We start from the raw sequence: 20,253 nt of genomic DNA on the forward strand, positions 1-20,253 counted from the left end.
ATAGGCTAATCGGGACTGGGTCTACAGTTTTAAAATGGAATCCAAATCATTATGCAATATGTCTCCTCTAAGGATCAAACCTGGTACTCCCTGATTATATGGCAGTTTTACCACTATACCATTGCGTAGGTAATACACAAACTCACATAAGGCAAAAAAAAATTAGTTACTAGCAGAAATGGCCGATGTGTGTCTCTTGGATGTAAAATTATTTATGTACTTCCAAAATATAACTTCATGAACCTTTGAAACTCTTAAATGACACTGCAAGTGAAATAGGTTAGCTGTAATTAGTAAAAAGACAAAATTTCAGGTTTTTTTCCAAAAAAAGGCCAGCTTTTTATCGAAAAAATAATGTCATCCATTCAAAAAAGCCAGCTTTTTTGCAACTCTAGTTATTAATAATAATAAAATTCACATACCACACAATGTCACTTCCAAAATCCTCCAAGAATTCCACTTTTCTTTGAGCAAAAAGAACCTTCATGTCTGGATCGAAGTCTCTTGCCAGAAACTGGTCAATGATTCCAACAACAGCTGATTCATCAATGGGAGTCTTCTGCATATTCATGTCAATAAGTTGCATATAAAGCCTTGGGTTTTCCTGAATCACAAAAAAATATCCATCAGGCAATTTCTTATTTTTATTATTTAACATTGCTTTACTGCCACTTATGGTCAATTATGCTGATGGTGATGATGATAATTAGATACAATTGATGGATGAAAGATGCAGAGAAACACCTTATTGGGAGGGCTTGAGATCGTGAGTCACTCACTCACATTCAGCCACCAGGGTGGCTTACTCAGACAATGAAAATCACATTAACTTCATACACTTTATCTTCATTCAACCACTTTCTATCAAACCAGTCTTGAATTTTTTGAGGTTGTAATAAAATTATTTATTTTTTAAGGATGGAACAGATTATCGGTACTGGCATTATATTAATGAGTATGGACATATAATTCACATGCTCCTAGTTCTGTATGAGTATGGACATATAATTCACATGCTCCTAGTTCTGTATGAGTATGGACATATAATTCACATGCTCCTAGTTCTGTAAATTAAATCCTAAAATGCAGTTTCTATTTCCAGTCAAAATACATTACAGTCAATTGATTATATATAATTATTACGGAGATAATGGAATCTTTCATGTGTTCAAGGAATATTTATATCCAATATTAGTACTTAATTGATATCAGCAATATTTCATACCAGTCCATTCTTAATACATACCGGTATTTTTTTTTTTCAAAATTTTCCAGTGCCATTTTATTCAATATTATATAAAACATAACATGTATTTCATTTTGCCACAATGCTGTATATAGCAGTTCATCAACAGCATATTACAACAAAACTGTTACAGAAATGAATTAATGAAAGCAATTTAAACTTCACACAGTAATTTGAATAAATCATCCTCTTTCTAGTGCATGGACAACATAAACAAAAATTAATTCAGGGTGCCTGTTGATTTATGGAAATCTATTCCCAACCAAATGTATCAAAAATTCCTGATGCCACACAAATAGCTCTGTTTGAATTTTTCAATTCATGTTTAAAATTAACCGATATGCCATCTGGTGGGATTTTCAGGAAGTACTCTAAGTAGGATACGTTGTATTGAAGTCGCTTAAAGCATGGGGAATATGCGAGAGAGTAAGGTCTACTGTTCAGGTTTTTTTTGCTCTAAATTGTTTTATGGGTCAGAACAAATTAAAAGTTTTCATGTGTTTCCACCCCCTGGAATCAACAAAATGAAATTTGTTAATAAATCAGGGAAAACGTAATTGACAGAAGATTGGTATGGGGGATATATCACTGTAATTCAGCAAGGAAATTACGAAGAATGCACGACTCTGCTTACTTTATTTTTCGAGAGATAAATATATATTACCATGAAAGTAAAGTTTTAAATTGTACTTTATAAATAAAACTTTTTTTTTTTTTTTTTTTTTTTTTTCGAAAAATCATGAAGCGTCTTACCCAATGCGTCCATGTATTACCGATATTACGTATGTGTGAAATTTGGAATAGGTGCAAGTCGATTAAGAGAGAAGATGAAAATAGTTTGAGAATGAATTAATGTCAAATGTAACCAGAAAAAAAAGTGGACATGCTAATGTTACTGTTTCATTCAGTACGATGTCCTTTTTCAGTGAGTAGAGCCTGGTCATGAAATCGTGATTATTATTATTAAACCAGCCTTTCTCTTTCGAGAAAGAACTGCAACGGTATGTTCGCAATTTTCTCCTGTCCCAGCTTTTCAAGTACAGGTAAATTTCAATTCCTTTATTTTCAAAAAGTTTCAGACAACCCCAGTTACAACATGACGTGCAGATGATACAGCACTGCTTTGGACAACCAGTGTGTATACATAGTTTCATCTGCATTTTCAGTATTATTTTTGCCTATCATAATTAAATGCTTCGTTCTCAGTACAGATTCACGTTTGTTAGAGTACCTGGAATTCACATCGAATTCGCAATATTTAAAAATAATGCGTAATTTAAACATTTTCTACCATACCAGTCATGAGAACATGCTGCTATTTTCTACTACTGCTGAATGTAAACAAAGATTTATCCTACTTAGAGTGGCCATATTGGAAGTGACACTAGCGCTCAGGTGGTAATTTTAATTGTGAATACGTGTCATGATTACATAATTGATTTGATATTTTTAGAAACTCCCTAAGTCAATTTTGTTGACTTCACAGAGTGATCAAACAGATTATTAGATATGTTTTATCATCATTTTTTTCGCATCTGACTAACTTCTCCTTTAGATGACCCATTCTCACCTTTTACATATTACTTCATGTTATGGTTTTTACATTTACTAAAAACATTCAACCAAATTTATGATAGTTTTCAGAATAGTTACAATAAACACATTGTAGTTCAACTACATACTAATTTATAATAATATTATGACGAAACAGTCATTGGCCCTGTTGCAGTAGTGCTAATGCTTGCTGCAAGCACATATTGTTGTGCAGTTAGGAACTCGGAACTGGTGCGAGAGATATTATGCTCATTCCAGGAGTTCAATTAATGTACCTAGGTATATCTATTTGTGCCAGAATTTGGCACGGAGTAATATTTTGATCCTATTTAATCGATGCAGGATGCAGCGCTGCACACTTTTGGCCTTTGTTTGTATATTCCTCAAAATTATACTTTTCTTGAGCTGAGTATTTCTAAATTTTAGCAAAAAGGTTTAAAGAATTGGCGCACTGTGAAAAGCAGAGTGGATGATCCAAATATCGTACACTCTACTGACGTAACAGTGCCGATTAGTAATTCAGACCACTGTTTATTACATCTTGAGAATGCTGATAAACATTTTAAAATAATTTTCTCCAGAGACCATTCGATGTTAAGAGTTTTCAAATGAATGCTAAACATTTCCATTCACACAATATTAAGTAGTTAGATAATAACGAAAAAATACAATAAAAAAATAATAGTTTTGCGGGTTAAGTGGTAGAGCAGCCACAGGCTGAATTTCTATCACGAGGACTTCACCAACTTATTTGACAAAAACTGTGTTGATCTTTTAGTTTCTAATACACATCGCTGTTCGTGCGATAAATTATACAATGCAATGGTCATTAAGAAATGGTATATTTGAGTTTGGTAAAGTTACGTCAGTCAATATTGCGTATTGTAGCATCACATAGCACGAGTTGCATGAGCGCGAAGAGCGAAGAACCGGGTAGGAATTCTGTCGCTGTCGTCTGCTTCAGAAGGCAGGAAGGGTCACATGAACCAATCACGGTAGACCTCTCGTACGCTGGCGTAAGAGAGACCATTTACGCACGTGCTGTAGAAATCGAAGCTTTCCCTCCAGAAAGGCAGCAAGAAATATAGAGTCCTGTATGCCGAACCTGCTCGGCGTCCAGCCGGGAAAGGCATTGAAAAGAGATGCTAGAACGAGTGTTGAGAGCGGAGCGTTGCAAGCGGATCGCGAAAAATAGCCATTATAATGCCATGAAGGTCAAACATATATGAAATTAGTCAAGTTTTACTTTATAATCACAGCATTTAAGCATTTTTGAAATTTTAAATCTGGGAACGCCGGGCGTACGATAACGCTACGCCACTGGTACTTACATAGTCTGATTCCACTTCATCACACATGGGCCTTTGGAAATTTCACACTTACCACTCCAACTTTGAATGGGGGGATTTCTGAGAATTTACACTAGAAATATGACCGGGTCATAAGGCAGATGGTTATTTAATTGCAAATGCACTGTTCCAGGGAGATATCTAACAAAGGATGTGCTGAATAAACCTGGATGCCTTTGGATACAAATCACCTTGGTCTTCTGAAGGCCCTTTGTCCACACCATGTGGTTTGGAATTGTTCTGTTTTTTCATGGTTTCAGGTTCCATGCACTATGGGACACTTTAAACCCTGCAATTTGTCCCGTTTTATCCACTATTGGACGAGTTCTATGCACTTACGGGGTTTTTCACACTTTGTTCCTCTCTCCAATGGCCTACTCTGGCCCAAACTGCTGGAGCAATGTGTACTGCTTCAGATCTAAACAACAAGTGGGTTCAAGATGGCATCCTCTCATGATAAATACTATCTCAGTTCTATTGTCTGGAAGCCACCTGATTGGTCCACAGCACCTTGGGCTACTTGCCTTCACCAAGTACCTTAAGAAATCCACTAGGTGGCAGTCTAGTCGGGGCTAGTTCCACTGGCTCTCAACAGATGGCACTGGTGCTGTGAGACCGATTGTCTTTTGTCAAAAACATCGATTTTTTGATGTTTTTCGGGTTTATTTGTGCTAATAATTGTGAATTCGGGTTATTTTCAGGGAAGGCAAGTTAATTTGTGCTTGCACAAATGTTATCCCGAAAATATATTTACTAATAAAAAATTTGCTTGAAATTCAACATGTGCTCATTGGATTATGCCTACACACAAAATGTTGTAATTTTGATAACCAATGAATTTTGATCAGGGACTTATTATTTACTTAATATTTTGGGTGTTTCAGCATGCTTTTACTACTTAGGCCTAATTCCTGCTAATCTTAATATATCTGGGAGTGTCTACTCCTGTTAATTTTACATGGAGTGAAATAGCCTTGTACTTTTGTTGGAGTGGAGTGGTGCCTGTATGTATTGGGGATGTATAGCCAACCTTTGGTTGGTTATAATTTCAACTCTTGTCTTTAGCTTTGCAAATGTAACTTTTGATAAACTGTAATAAATCTTCTATATCCTTTAAAAGCTTACCTTGTCGTTCTCTAAAGCCTTCTTCAAAATGGCAGCAGCTTTGTCAACATTATCCAGTACCTAAAATAAATGACCCATATCAGAATTGCACGTCAATTTAAAACAACCAGAACATACGTAAATGTTAATCTGAAATCCCATTATCTGTACTTTATATTCCCACCCACATTATAAAATAAAACTTGTTAACAATTATGATTTGAATTTTACATTGTACGGCTTATTGAAAAAATACATTGTTTACTTGCAACATTCCTCCAGCTCGCTACACACCAGGGAGCGATGCAAAAGGGTGCCCATAAATGACAACTCGTATAAATACAGTGTGAGAACACAAGATTCTACAATAATACCTCAGGGTTTACTGGGTGTATAAGTGACCAACAAGGTGACCAGGATGCAGGTAACCAGCTACAAGTTCCAGAAGATAAGGAAGGTTTTATTACGTAACTTGGCTGATCAAAACAGGTTTTTGGAATTTAACAAAAGGAGACAAACAAGGCCTCTCTTTCCTATGGAGGTATCCAGGCTCTACACTAACCCGGTGACAAAAATACACCATCTCTATCTCAAGTTAGGTACCTTACTTGAAAGTGTAAATAATATCCACCACTTAAAACAACCTTGTTTCAGTTATACACTAAACAAACAACTTTACATTACAATAAACTTTGTTTCAGTTAGGTGCCCCTTTCATAAACTGGCGCTTCTCCTAAACCAGATGAGCCAATCTTAATTTCATTTAAATCACGTTTATCCCAGCTAGGTTTCTGACTATACAAATCCACTTGAGAAACTCCTTACTAACTGAAAGACAAGACAAACCTTCCCCTTCTCCTACCTTCCAAACATAATCCTATTAGAGAAAAAGAAAATGGGGGAAGAAAGAACTGACCAGAGAACCTGGAGTTCCAAAACAAACAAACAAAAAATAGGGGGGGGAGAAACAACTGGTTGGGGGCTGCCCAGGTCCCCCGGTACTTTACCGGGGTGTATCAATTATAGATTATAGCTCTCTGATCGAAGACTGCCCGGGGTTTCGAACTTTGGAACCAGATTCCTAAGGTAGACCCAGCTGGGGCTTCCCAAGGATCACTCCTGAGAACCGAGTCATTAAGGGCTTCATCTCTTAAGGAGGGACCTGGTAGGGGGCTTCCCAGCTGCTGCTGCTAGATACTGCTTGGCTTCTCTGGCCGGTAGGTCTTTTCCCTTGGATGTCTGCCAGTTGGCATCTGGGAGCCTAAAGGCACATCCCCCCCCACTATACCAGATGGCAAGGCCTCTCGCAAATGTCGTTCTTCTCTGCCGAACGAGATAGACGTCCCCACAGCACTGCGGTGTGGAGACGTGCATCAGTCTGGTTCGACGACTTGTTGGCAGCACATGTGAAATACTCCTTGAAAATACATGACAAGCACAATTGGCAAAATTTGTGTTTTTAAAAAAGAAACAAATCAAACAGATATTTTGTTTTATACATGTTTCAATGAAGAACAAAAAACAGGTTTGAAACAAATGAAACATTTAAAACAATGCTACACATAATTACTTTCTAAGAATGATGATTAATTAGGAATCTGTTAATCATGCAAGGAAGGACTGTATTTCTAGTTATAAACACTTGATTAACTTCTTAAAATACCTTAAATCTCGCATGTAAGCTGTTCGAGAATATTTAACTAATCCATGTGCTAGCTACTATGTTTTCTGAAATACATTTCATCGTTAATTCCGCCAAATACTGACATTAACAACTACGTGCAGTGTGTCAAGTGAGGAACAAATCTGTTTCATCCATACACTACTCAATTTCATAAATGTTTTAAGCACTTGAAAATAGCCAGGTGTTTTAAACATGTCCCATCTGTATGATGTGTTTCTTTGTTAACTGAATACATATTTTCAGCCACTGAACCGACTTTAGTGCACAATAAACAATTACTGCACAATAAACAAAATAACACAGATTGAATGAAAATACAAAGTTACAAAACACGCAAATAACCAGAGTATCAAATATTAAGTATCAAAATGTGATTTAAACAAATCTAAAAAATACAACACTGTGTTTTAAACATTTGTAAAAAAAACAATGTTGTGTGTTTTAAAGGTTTAAAATAAGTTATATGTTGTTTTGTATTTCTATAATGCTATAACTTGCGAGTCCATCCACTCCAATCCATGATAAAATGTTGAAGAAACAAGACCTAATCTTCCCTACCCTGCAAGACATGCGTCGATGCGTCCCCCACTTCGAGCGTCGGCACGATATCCTTTAAAGAAAACTGCTACGAGTCGGGTTGGAATCGGCCTGGCAACTGGCCTGTCGACACAAGCCAACAACACATACCCACTTGCTTGGCTTTTGAGCATGGCCTTGCTAACTGGCATAGTCGGGACGTGCCTTTAGTTTAGTGGGGTCGAGTATGTGCACCGCATCTTTTCTTTTTCAGGTCGGCGATCTTTCTGAGGACAGGGTGCCAAGTTGGGTGACCCCCCTCCAGCCATGCGGGGAACAGGAACGGCACATTGCCGAGCAGCACAGCCTAGCCCCCCAACTGGCAATGCCACCTGACAACAGGAAGCAGACGACGCAAACCAAGATGTGCACGCCAGCACCGTCGAACGGGAGAAATCGCAACTACCGCCGCCCGGGAACAAACAATGCAGTGACGTGGTACCATCTCCGCTTCAAACGCCGTACTCTTTTGTGAATGAAGACAGTGGATCTTCGAAATTAATAGGATTGAAACATTAAATTGTGCAATGCGGAAGTGCGAAATCTTCTAAATTTCACGGAAGTAATTTTAAACCGCGTTTACCGCAACCATCATGAGAATATTTAGATTACCCATTTCCTTACTGTTAAAAACTCTAAGCTAGGAAAACAAGAAAAAAAATATACGCGTCAGTGAAATACAGCTGATACCAAGCATTTACTAATTTCAAACAACAATGAGCAACGGCAAAGCAGATAACACGACAATGGAAATAAAGAGGGGCCCCAATGCAGCAATTCAACAATTAGAAATTGGAGTTTACAAATCTCAGCTGACAAAACCACACTGTGCATGAAATTAACATACCTCGTAACTGCAGGCACACTGGAAATTTAATAGTAGCAACACTGCTGTATATACGCCATGAAATGGAACCGGTACTTCTCACTTATATCACACGTTAGTTTGATACCTAAGCTACCTCCCACTAAATGGATTCTTCCTTCAAACACTAGGCGAATGCGCAGTGACAAGAGGAATAGAGTATCGTTGGAGTTGGCAGTCTAAAGTTGTGTAGTCAGAGGTCAGAACCCCACTAATATGAAAGTTCTGGTGATTGTCGCCATACCTCCAGGGCAGACTATCAATGTGCAGTATTACTGTTCATTTTTGGAACATAACCTGCGACCTGTGTTGTGAAAGAAGAGGGGACACTTTCTGCTGAATCCTCCCATTATTATGCAGGACAATGCTCGGGTGCATGTAGCGCAACCTGTGGCTGATTTGTTAGCTCGATGGGGCTGGCAGATGCTCTACCAGCCCCTGTGAGATTTGATCCCTAATATGAAGGAAAAACTTTATGATATCCGCTGTTTCAGAGGTTGTTCAGACAATAAACTGCTGCATTCGAACAATCAACAAAAAAGACAGTGCTATAGGTATGCTAGGACTTCCACATCACTGGCAACGGGTTGTACACAATGATGGTGACTACATCAAAGGTCTGTAAATGTTTCACAGAGGAATCTCTTTTGCATCATTTGAGAATAAATAGTTGCCACTATTAAATTTCCAACCCATGTACTATATGAAAGCATATCTTATGAATTGTGCCAACATGATTACAAATAAATAATACTTTTTTATTGGTATTTCTGGCACATATTTGGTATCATAACAATATTTCAACTGTTTCGGTCTTCATCAGATGAGATAACAGCACTTCTAAGTGTAGTCTAATGGTGGGCTAGGGATAGGTTAGTTTTGGTTCTTTTCCTCTTATAATTTTTCTTACTGTTTTTGTATGTTTGTATAGCTTGAGTGTAATATTCAAATTTCTTGTATCAATAAAAAACTTCAGGCAAAAGAAAATATGTAAATTTATAAACTGTGTGAAAGGAAACCTAGAATTGGTGGCATATATATTTAATTTTAGACAAAAACAAAAAGGGGAAAATAACATGCTGTATTGTTAATTTCTCATGTTTTTGAAATGTGATACGCACATTTACCTAGCATTTTTTGTCATGAAATAATGCGGAATGAAGTGCAAAATGTGAACTAACCGCAAACACAAATTTACAGTTTAACTGGACTCCTTTACCCAGGAATAAACTTAATACTCTGAGAACTAGATAAATGTACTATTATAAAGGAACATTATTTTGTGTGAAAAGATAGCTTTTAAGTCAAATTTAGGAATATATTCACAAATTCAAAACTGAAATTGCATTTTATATACCTCTTTTAATCACGAAATGTGTTCACTTTTGTACAGCAATCCTGATCTTTTATTCACAATAAATATGTGTGCCTAGTGATAAGCAACAAATGGCACTTGAAAACAAACCTTTTCCCTAGACCATGCATCATGTAGACTAGAGAAGAAAGTGCTTATTCCAGTGTGTGTATGTGTGTGTGTGTGCAGTTTGTGGTTGTGCTGCTCATCAATTCGGCGCGAAGCCTCCAAATGTTAGTCTGTCAGTTGTGTGTCACTGAAGTTGGTGCTCCATAAAGAGTTGTACAATATTTTACTAACAAGAGATAACCTACAAAAACATCCAGATTGTAAATTACAGAAAACAAGTGCACCACTTCCAAACTTGAAACTGAAAACTTAATAAACTAATATTTTTTCATCTTTCAAGTTTTATTATTGGCACAAAAAATTTAAGCATTACATTCAAGATATTACATATACAAATGCAAAGAAGAATCAAAACCAATCTATGCCCAATCATCAGACTTAGTATTCCTAATATCTCACCTGATGAAGGCTCTTTGAAACAACTGAAATATTGCCTTAAAACCAAACATGACAGAAATACAAATAAATGTATTACAATTAAACTGTTTTGAAGAAGTGATGCATAAACAAATGCATCTGTAATTACAATCGCAATAATATTTACAATAAATCACATTTGTAAACTATTATGCACATGTGCGAAATAAGAGAAACATTTCACCTTACCTTTAAACAGAAACGAGCATATTTTATAGCAATATTGTTAGATATTACTTTATTACTGTTGGTTTTCTCTATGTAACTTTCATACAGCGAGCACACTTTGTCCATATTTTTACGCCTTCTTTCCAAGTTTATTCTTCGATATGCCACTTGCAGCATGTTTGGAGCAATTCTTTCCAAATTGCTCAATATTTCTGCAGCCTTATCCCAGTTTTCTGAAACAGGAAACATACTCAGCCACAAGAAAAAAAAAATACCAAATACTCTATTCAATCAATCATAACCACCATATCTTAGCCTACAATGTGTTAACAAGAATTAAAATGCACATAAAACAAATTCTGGTTATAAATTAATTTTTGGTTGCATCAACATTGATAATGCACTTTTTAAGATATTTAACAAGCAGACTGTCACATATCTACACCTATTGAGTTCTGCACAAAAATTTACAAATCAGGGTTCCCACCAATCTGGAATTCCTGGGAGAGTCTAAAAGTGAGGGAATTTTGAAAATACATTAAAATATCTTGAAAAGTCATGGGAAAATTATGTTTTTTTATACTTGATAAGACTTGGTAATGAAACTAAATTTCTCTTTTTCTTGAAGCTGCTTCTTAATGGAGATACTTTTACATAAAAAGTTTAATAGTTTACTTTTGTTTCTTTACTTTAAAAATGTTTAGAAAAAAGTGATTCTTTTGAATGGCAAGTACAATTTAACACTTGAAATTTTGTTGCCAGCATGTTAAAAAAAGTACTATAGAACAGTATGGATTTATTTTTTAAAATTTGCTTGAAAAAATCAGGGAATTAATTTTACCACAAGGACTGATAACCAGGAGATTTTTTACATGGTGACTAAAAACCCTACAACGAAAAAAGTAATATACTATTACTGAATGATCATAAATATAGCAATAGGTTGAAATACAAAGATTTGAACTAAGTCCTAAAGCAAGTTTATATGTGTTACGATTGTAAAATTATGGGGAAAAAAGTTTACAAAATTAATATAAAATTGAAGAATAATATGAAGAAAACTTACCATGGCTTTCTTCAAATACTGCCCAGTGTAAATGCAAATTTGGTTTCTTTTTATGATGTATTGTGCAAGCTCTTTCATATACATCACGGATCTTCTCTGTTAAATCATCTTTCAAGCACTCCAAATATCGAATAAACTACAAAACAAAAGTTAATTATTAAGGAAATGAAGGTGTGTACAACGTAAATTTGAATTAATGCTGAGAAAATGAAAAGCAAAGATGAGTTTGGTAGCAAGTTCACTGGCAAGGAGGATGTTTTAATATTCCACTTGCCTTTTCACTAATTTCAGTGAGGCATTTTTCAAAAAAAGTCCTTCATTTTACAAAATCCTTGCCCACATCACAAAATTATCATAATTCATTATTTTGTGCTTTTTTCTATATTTGTGGAAACATGCGCAAGATTGTCCACTGCAACGTTTATTTTTGATACTCTTCAAAAGTCCAACGATATTGTCACAAAATGATGCAAATCAAGTGCAAAATGCGGAATAAGCTCAAGCATAAAATTTAAAGACTGATACAATACTTCCCACAGTCTGAATTACCCTGAGAGTTATGCAAAATCACAAAATATTGCTGCTGCGGCAAACTTTGAGATGGAAAAACAGACTTCTTAACACAAGAATAAACTTAATAACTTCAACTGATAACTACGTAAATATGGAATTAGAAAGGAATTTTTTATTTAGTATAATTATAGTATTTAACCTTTAGGAGCCCAAGGCCATTTTCACAGGTGACCCCCTTGCTGCCAGAGCCAATTTTGACCAAAATGCAGAGTTTCAATTAAATGAGTGTAGATCAGAGGCTAATTGCCCTAGAGAGATGAATGAAATACCATTGTACGCGGAATGAACCGGAGATTCAGACCATATAAAATTTATGCAAATTCGGTGTATATGTGGTGGGCGAGGGAGGGGAGAACCCCCAAAATCAAAATTTCGGAAAAAATGGGGATTCCCATCCTCTCCCAATGAAAAAAGTACATGACAGTGTCAACATGCACACGGAAATTATCACTGGCATGTAAGGAACACAAAAATATTTGCATTATTATCGTATGACCAATGTAACGCAAGTTGTACCCCTAAAAGGAATGGTCAGCACGCCACTGATTCAAGCTTCAAAATGCAGCGTTACCTTGAAATGACTGTAGCTCAGAGGGTAATTGCCCTAGAGAGATGAATGATATAATGTTGTACGCGGAATGAACCAGATTTTCAGACTGCATAAAATTTATGCAAATTCGGCGTATATGTGGTGGGGGGAGGGGAGAACCCCCCAAAATCATATTTTTTTTAAAAGACTGAAAACATTCTTTTGAAATGCATTGCTTTAGAACAACAAAACCGGCCTTCCTTTGTCGGCAAAATGTTTTCCTTGAAAAAAGGTGCAAGAAAGAAGTCTCCTTTTCCCCGCCATTTTCATGAAGAAAAAAAAAAACGTGCAACAATCAGTTCTGTTAAATACATGTCTTAACAACAATATGAAAAAAGAAAATCGGAATTCTAGCCAAAAATAGCGAAGTTGTAATGTAAAAACTACGACCTTGACAAAGCATCTTGATCGAGACGATCGGGCACCCGAGAGTTAGCTAAGAGGTTCAATCAAATTTTAAATTTTATTTACAATTTTTAATTGCCAAATGACATTTTACATACCACTTTTGATAAAACAAAATGTGCTTAACTTTTGTACTGAAATCTCACCATAAATATGTGTCCCTTACTTATTTGCAAAACTTAACAAATAAAAATGGATAAAAATTTTGAGGACATACCCGAACCCAAAATTCTTCATACAGAGCACAAGCTATTAGGCATCTCTCGAATAATATAATTATTCTTTCCTTATCACCCTGCTCAATTTCAAAGTCAAGATATTCTTTCCAGTTTTTAAGCTGGCATCTTTCCAGAGGCTTCACGTGGAAGTATGGCCGTTTTATCTATAAATAGAAGTAATATTAAAGAAACACATATAAAACTGTGACTATCAGGCAAAAAAAAAAATCCCATTTCTAATCATCTACAACTAAATTCATTTCTCCCAACATGTAGGCACAGTATCGAAATCACTACCTTATTTATTCTTCTAAGTTATAGGTCTTGTTCTAACTATAGGTCTTTTCCACTCTTATGGCGGCCAGTCCTAGTTCTGGCAAGGGAAGTGGGGAGCAGGGATTATGCTGCAGACCAACAAGACAACAGCAGTAGCACCAAGGGACACGACGCAGCAAGAAGAAGTACTACATGAACTTCGTTCTACTGGCTGCTGTATTTCTTATTGTGCTGGATTGGTCGCTTCCTCGCTCCCCACTTCCCTTGTCAGCATTAGTATCGGCTGCCGTAACAGGAAAAAAGACCTTTAGTGTCTATGAAAAATAGGGTATTTTTGTGGATTTCCCATATTATTTAAATTTATACATTTCACCACAAAACATAAATAAGTAAAGTGAATTTCCAATCTAATATTTTTGGTGGAACCAACAGAATGAAAGGCTAAGTAATAAAGACCAGTTTTGGCATGTACTTACTTTATGTGGCCTATCTCGAGGAAGGCACATGATGTGGTGAAAGCTAGAGAACAAAGCAAGTACATGCCAAAACTGGTCTTTATTATTTAGTGAAATGATGGCATGTGGTGTTATGCCTTATCAGAATAGATCTGGCAAGGTATTAAATTGGAAATATGATTTTCCCAAAAATAATGATTGATTTGATTTATTCTATTTCATTTCTCTTGTCACTTTTGGCTAATCTCAACCCAAAGATATGTGTGAATGTGCATATTTATTGTTAGTTGAATATACAATAATATGATATATACTCTATGTGATCAAAAATATCCGGACACTCACTGGAATTAGGGCATGAAGTTAGAAGCATCCTCCATTGGATACACTAGCAATCAATACCATGTGGGGCCATCCTTGGCCTTGATGACAGCCTCCACTCTTGCAGGCATACTGGCAATCAGGTGGCGAAAGGTATCTTGGGGAATGGCGGCCCATTCTACGCGAAGTGCCGAGATGAGAAGAGCAGTGGATGTTGGTCGGCATGGTCTGGCATGAAGTCGGCGTTCCAAAACATCCCAGAGATGTTCAATGGGATTCAAATCGGGGCTTTGCACAGGCCATAAGTGGGACGTTGTTCTCTTGAAACCACTGTCCCACACGGCCCGCAGTGTGGACGGGCACATTGTCATGTTGAAACACGCAATCATCATCCGCGAACTGTTCTTCGATGGTAGGCAGCATGAACGTTTGTAAAATGTCAATGTAATGATGTGCCGTGACAGTACCGTGCAAAGCAAGGAGGGGACCAAGCCCCTTCCAGAAAAAAACATGCCCACACTGTCACCCCACCTCCACCAAATTTCACTGCCGGCACAACACAGGAAGCTAAATGTCGTTCATGAGGCATTCGCCACACCTACACACGACCATCAGATCGCCACATGGTATAACGCAATTCGTTACTCCACATCACAGATTTCCACTGTTCTAACGACCAGTTGCGCATCTCCTTACACCATGCAAGGTGGTGCTTCACATTTCATTGGGTGATGTGGGGCTTATGGGCAGCCACTCGTCCATGGTAACCGAGTCGTCCTACCTCACGTCACACAGTCATGCTGCTAGGATTACATCCTGCCCTGGTTTGGAATTCCTGTGTGATGGTGGCGATCGCTGATTGCCGGTTCTCTCGCACTACCCTATTCAACACTCGGCGGTCTCTGTCTGTCAACATGGACACTCGGCCAGAACGTTTTGCGGTTGTACACGTCCTATTACGTTTTCACTTTACTATCATACCGGCGACAGTGAACTTCGGAATGTTTTGAAGGGTGGATATCTCGTGCACTGACTTGTTACTCCTGTGGCACCCAATCACTTCACCACGTTCAAAGTCTGTAAGTTCCTTCGACCGACTGATTCTGCTGTCTAGTGCACTATGCTGCCTGTAGTGGTCCCTTGCTTGCCTCACTTCGCTGTAGATGGCACCACAGAGTGGGCTACTATGCACAACACACATTTTTCCTGGTGTCCGGATATTTTTGATCACATAGAGTAGTTGATTCTGATTTATTTATGTTTCCCAGAGGATGTTAACATTGACAAACTAAACTGTTATTGTCAACTTTATCAATCAACAATAAAAGCATCCCTTCCAGAAGTCAAAAATCCATGTGGTTTGCTTACCAATAAACATATTATGTAATTTCATTTGCCCCCTGAATGAAAGAAAAAGTTGCAAAATTGTCTTGTTTTTTCATGTATGTAACATTTTACTACATGTGTCCTTTTTCAGTAAAATATTCAATTTTTAAGAAGTTAGGACAGAAAGACTAATTTATCTCTATTCAACCTCAAACTACTTTGCTAAGACCACTTTTCTTTATCACATTCATTGGAGTACAAAATACTTACTCCTTCTTCAAAAGTCCATCTAGCTGCCACAAAATTCACAGTTTCTTTGTGAATCTTCCTCCTAATTGCTATGATCTTCTCACGCAAGGCACTTGTCTCCTCATCAGACTGCTAAAATTAAACAAAAGATAAAGTGTAGGTTTCTAACTGAGAAAGAAAACTAAATAAACTTTCCAACATATTTTTAAAACAGTAATGCACTTTGATCTGTAAATTCAGATAGAAACATATTTGAATTTATATAGCACATCTGTGTGTGTCTCCTTCACTTTTATACTGCACCAGGTTAATCACGACAATGGGGCTGAACTGTGACTTCATGAAACAGGACAAACACAATGTAGTAAATAATATCAATATCAGTACAGTTATGGGATTAATATTTGAAGGCAATGTGGAGGATGAACTGAGTTTGTCAAAATAGTTCTTTGTCTTCATTTCAGAAATCACATCATTGTCAGATTTAGCATACATACAATGAAGATCAATTTAGAAGTCATATTTTAATACATCAGCCATATGTAAGAGGAAAAACATTACTCGGGTTTTAGAAAAACAAATTAGAATGCGCATTTGAATCTGTGATAAATTTACATTGTTTATGAAGCTCATTGATCATTATATTGCATTTTTCTTATAATTGTGTTGCCTTTCCGTTACTTTTGGCTAATTGAACAATGATGATAAATGCTGGTTAGACAAACTGTTGAAAGGACATAAAGAAGAGATTGCCTTCTAGAATGTGCTGCTGAGAGGGCCAAAGTACCATAAGAAAGCAGTGATTAGGAAAATAATACAAAAGTCATTTTAGACAAACCTCAAAACAGACTAACATTTCCAACACATTTTTAATACAGTAATCCACTTTAATCTGTAAATTCACATAGAAACATATTATTTGAATTTATATAGCATGTCTGTGTGCATCTCCTTCACATTTATACTGCTTCCAAAACAGACTATAAAAATGCATTATCACACAAACAAAATAAAATAAATTTAAAACATTTAAAGCTTTTTTAATACAAATTAAGAAAAATAGGTTAAAATCCACACCTACTAACTAACTAACATTCTAGCCTTCTTAAACCAGAAGGTTCATGGCTGCAGCAACACAGGCCTTCCATCTGTCCCTATCTTTTCCATCCCTACCGATTTTGTTTAGGTCCATCTTAACGTCATCCCTCCATCTTCGTCTTGCCCATCATACAGGTCTCTTACCATCAGGTTTCCCATCAAGAATCCTTTAAACTCTTATTTCCTCTCCCATTCGTGCCACATGGGCTGCTCACCTAAGTCTTCTTGATTTAATCATTATAATAATATCTGGACATGAATACAAATTATGTAGTTATAAATTATGAAACCTTCTCCACTCACCTGTCTCCTCATCCCTTTTAGGTCCAATATTTTCCTAAGGATCTAATTTTTAATTTTTAAATACTCTCAACTTAAGTTCCTCTTTCAATGTAAGGAACCAAGTTTTGCATCCATATAATAAATACAGGCAAAATTACTGTTTTGTATATTTTAGCTTTTAGTTTCATAAATATTAAACGAGAAGACAAAAGTTTATGAAGAGAAAAGTAACATGCATTTCCTGAATTAAGCCTGCTTTTTATTTCCTCTTTAATATAATTTTCATTTGTTAATATTACTCCTAAGTACTTGAATTTGGAAACTTGTTCAAATGAGTTGCTATCAATAATTAGATTTTGATTATTACCTAACACTTGGTTTCGGCCTGTAAGCATATATTTAGTTTTCTCTTTGCTAACTTCCAAACCTATCTCTTTAGCTGCCTTGAAAAATATCTTAGTATTATTCTTAATTGTATTTATATCATCCCCTAATAAGTAAGTCTACAGCATCTGCATATGCTAACAACTGAGTCACACTGTTCAATTTTACTCCTTCGTTAGTTTCTTTTACCTTCCTAACAACATATTCTAAGGCAAAATTAAAGAGCAATGGAGATAATGCATCTCCTTGTTTTAACCCATCATGAATTGTAAATTTGTCAGACACGTTAATACCCACACAAATTTTACTTTCTGTTTCACTGGTGCATACTTTTATAATTTTAACAAGCTTCTTAGGTATTCCAAACTCTACTAATATACAGTGCTCCAAAAATTTTCTTCAAAGCTAGGCACCAGCTCTGAAAATCGGGCACCATGAAACTACCTACTAGCAATTGTGCATACTACAGTGTGTTTCAAAAGTCGCACAACCCAAACTATGAAATGTATATCATGAAAACCGTAAGAGGTATTTACACCAGGTTTTCTGCACTAAACTAATCATGTACGCTATCACTGGGTTAATAAATTTATGTTAGCATGTATCCAAATAAAAGCAATTACATTATTTTTTAAAATATTGTTAATTTGCTGAAAACATCTGAGAATTGATTTTCAACAATATATTCCAACGTAGAAATTTTCAGCTAAAATGCAGGTTCCACCACGACTCTCTGATATACCGTGCCATTGCTCTAATCACTGAGCTACTGGGCCAGTTTGGCCGCGCCTCATTTTTGGCTGTCGCTGTTTTACCTGCGTGGAATCTTCTCTGCCAGTGCTACCGCAACGGGATCTGTTGCCTTTGAAGCACAGTATACTTTGACGTTGCCTGGTTCCTCTCATCGTAAAGATGTTAATTACTGAAGATCAAGCACACACAGGAAATGTACTACGTAGGAATTTTCAGCAAAAAATACATTAACATCTCTACGCTGGGAGGAACCAAGTAATTTCGAAGTCTACTGTGTTTCAAAGGCAACAGATCCCATTGCGGTAGCACTGGCAGTGACGATTCCACAGGTAAAACAGCAACAGCGAGAAATCAGGCGAGGCCAGGCCGGCTCAGCAGCTCAGTGGTTAGAGAAATCGTACGGTATGTCAGAGACCCAGGTTCGAGTCCTGGTCGAGCCTGCATTCTTCGTTGAAAATTTCTACGTAGTATATCTCCTGTGTGTGTCTTACCCCCAAACCCCCTATACACCTTCATGGTGTGGTGCTAAGCACAGGAGAGCACTTTACTTTTTTACTTTATTTTTCTCATTCAAAAGTGCATTTATGGAAAAAAATTAACGCTGCCTTCTGCCAGTTATTAATTTATCTAAATTTTCTGTATGGAGAAAACTGATAATTTTAAGCATTGAAAAATATCTCAATGGATGAGACTTTATAATGGAGAAAACCCAGTGTAAATATCTCTTACGGTTTTCATGATATACATTTTCAAAGTTTGGGTTGTGTAACTTTTGAAACACACTTCATATGAAGCTGAGCATCACGGTATTCAAAACATCGCTAAATCATTCGAGAAAAAAGGAAGTGGAGTGTTGGGAGACAAAGAGTAAGAAATTATTACTGACTCTTTGGAATGTTCACAACGTTGAGTTAAAAAATAAAATCATTTGCTAACTAACGCTGTACTGCTATTTGAACTTAGAATTATCAAAATTTCGTACATATTATAGTATAAGATCACAGTCGCCAGGATTTTTCGAGCCCTGCTAATATATTATATAATTTATCTTTTGACTGAATCATATGCTTTTTGAAATCAATGAATAGCTGATGGACACTTTGATTATATTCCCACTTCTAAGTGTCTGTCTGATGAGAAAAATTTCATCTGTTACGTTTAAATCCAGATTGATAATCACCTATAATTTCATTAGCATATGGGATTAGTCTTGTTAAAAGAATGTTAGATAATATTTTATATGTTGTTGAGAGTAGAGAAATTCCACAGTAATTATTGCAGTTCATTTTATCACCTTTTTTAAACACAGGAACAATTATGGATTCTTTCCACTGTTGAGGAATTTCTTCTTTATTCCATATAAAACAAATTAATTTATGAATTTGACATATTAATGAATTTCCACCATATTTAATTAACTCAGCTGGTATTAAATCAATGCCAGGTGCTTTGTTATTCCTTAACCTTTTAATAGCATCTTTAACTTCAGTCAAGTTAGGTTCTGGAACTAAAGGTTCTGCTGTGTGTACTTCATTTACTTCTGATTTATCTCCTTCATGAACATTTAAGAGGTCATTAAAGTAGTTCTTCCTTCAATTTAAAATATCGCTTGGATCGGGCAAAAAATCACAGTTTTTATCTTTTATCAAGTTTACTTTAGGTTGCCACCCCTTTCTAAATTCATTTACACCTTTATATAAATCTCTGATATTTTTGTTTTTGCTGTTTGTTTCAATTTCGTTAATTTTACTTTTCAAGCAATCTCTTTTTTTTTTTTTTTTTTTTTTACTTCTAAACGTGCGGTTAACTACT

General features: G+C 36.2%; 1 protein-coding gene across 3 annotated transcripts in view; it reads right to left on the bottom strand.

Moving 5' to 3' along the window:
• The window catches only part of LOC145985217 (uncharacterized), an 86,883-nt gene that overhangs the window by 10,135 nt on the left and 56,495 nt on the right, over window positions 1-20,253 (bottom strand). For all 3 annotated transcript variants that reach the window (XM_083118968.1, XM_083118967.1, XM_083118966.1), the window contains 6 exons: window positions 15,946-16,056; window positions 13,297-13,461; window positions 11,513-11,648; window positions 10,468-10,679; window positions 5,275-5,334; window positions 423-604 (listed from right to left, as the gene is read on the bottom strand). In XM_083118968.1, coding sequence (XP_082975094.1) covers window positions 423-604; window positions 5,275-5,334; window positions 10,468-10,679; window positions 11,513-11,648; window positions 13,297-13,461; window positions 15,946-16,056 — 866 coding nt within the window. The remainder of the gene's footprint in view (window positions 1-422; window positions 605-5,274; window positions 5,335-10,467; window positions 10,680-11,512; window positions 11,649-13,296; window positions 13,462-15,945; window positions 16,057-20,253) is intronic.

This window comes from Lepisma saccharinum, chromosome 3 (assembly GCF_977018435.1).
Source record: "Lepisma saccharinum chromosome 3, izLepSacc3.1, whole genome shotgun sequence".
Lineage (NCBI taxonomy): Eukaryota > Metazoa > Arthropoda > Insecta > Zygentoma > Lepismatidae > Lepisma > Lepisma saccharinum.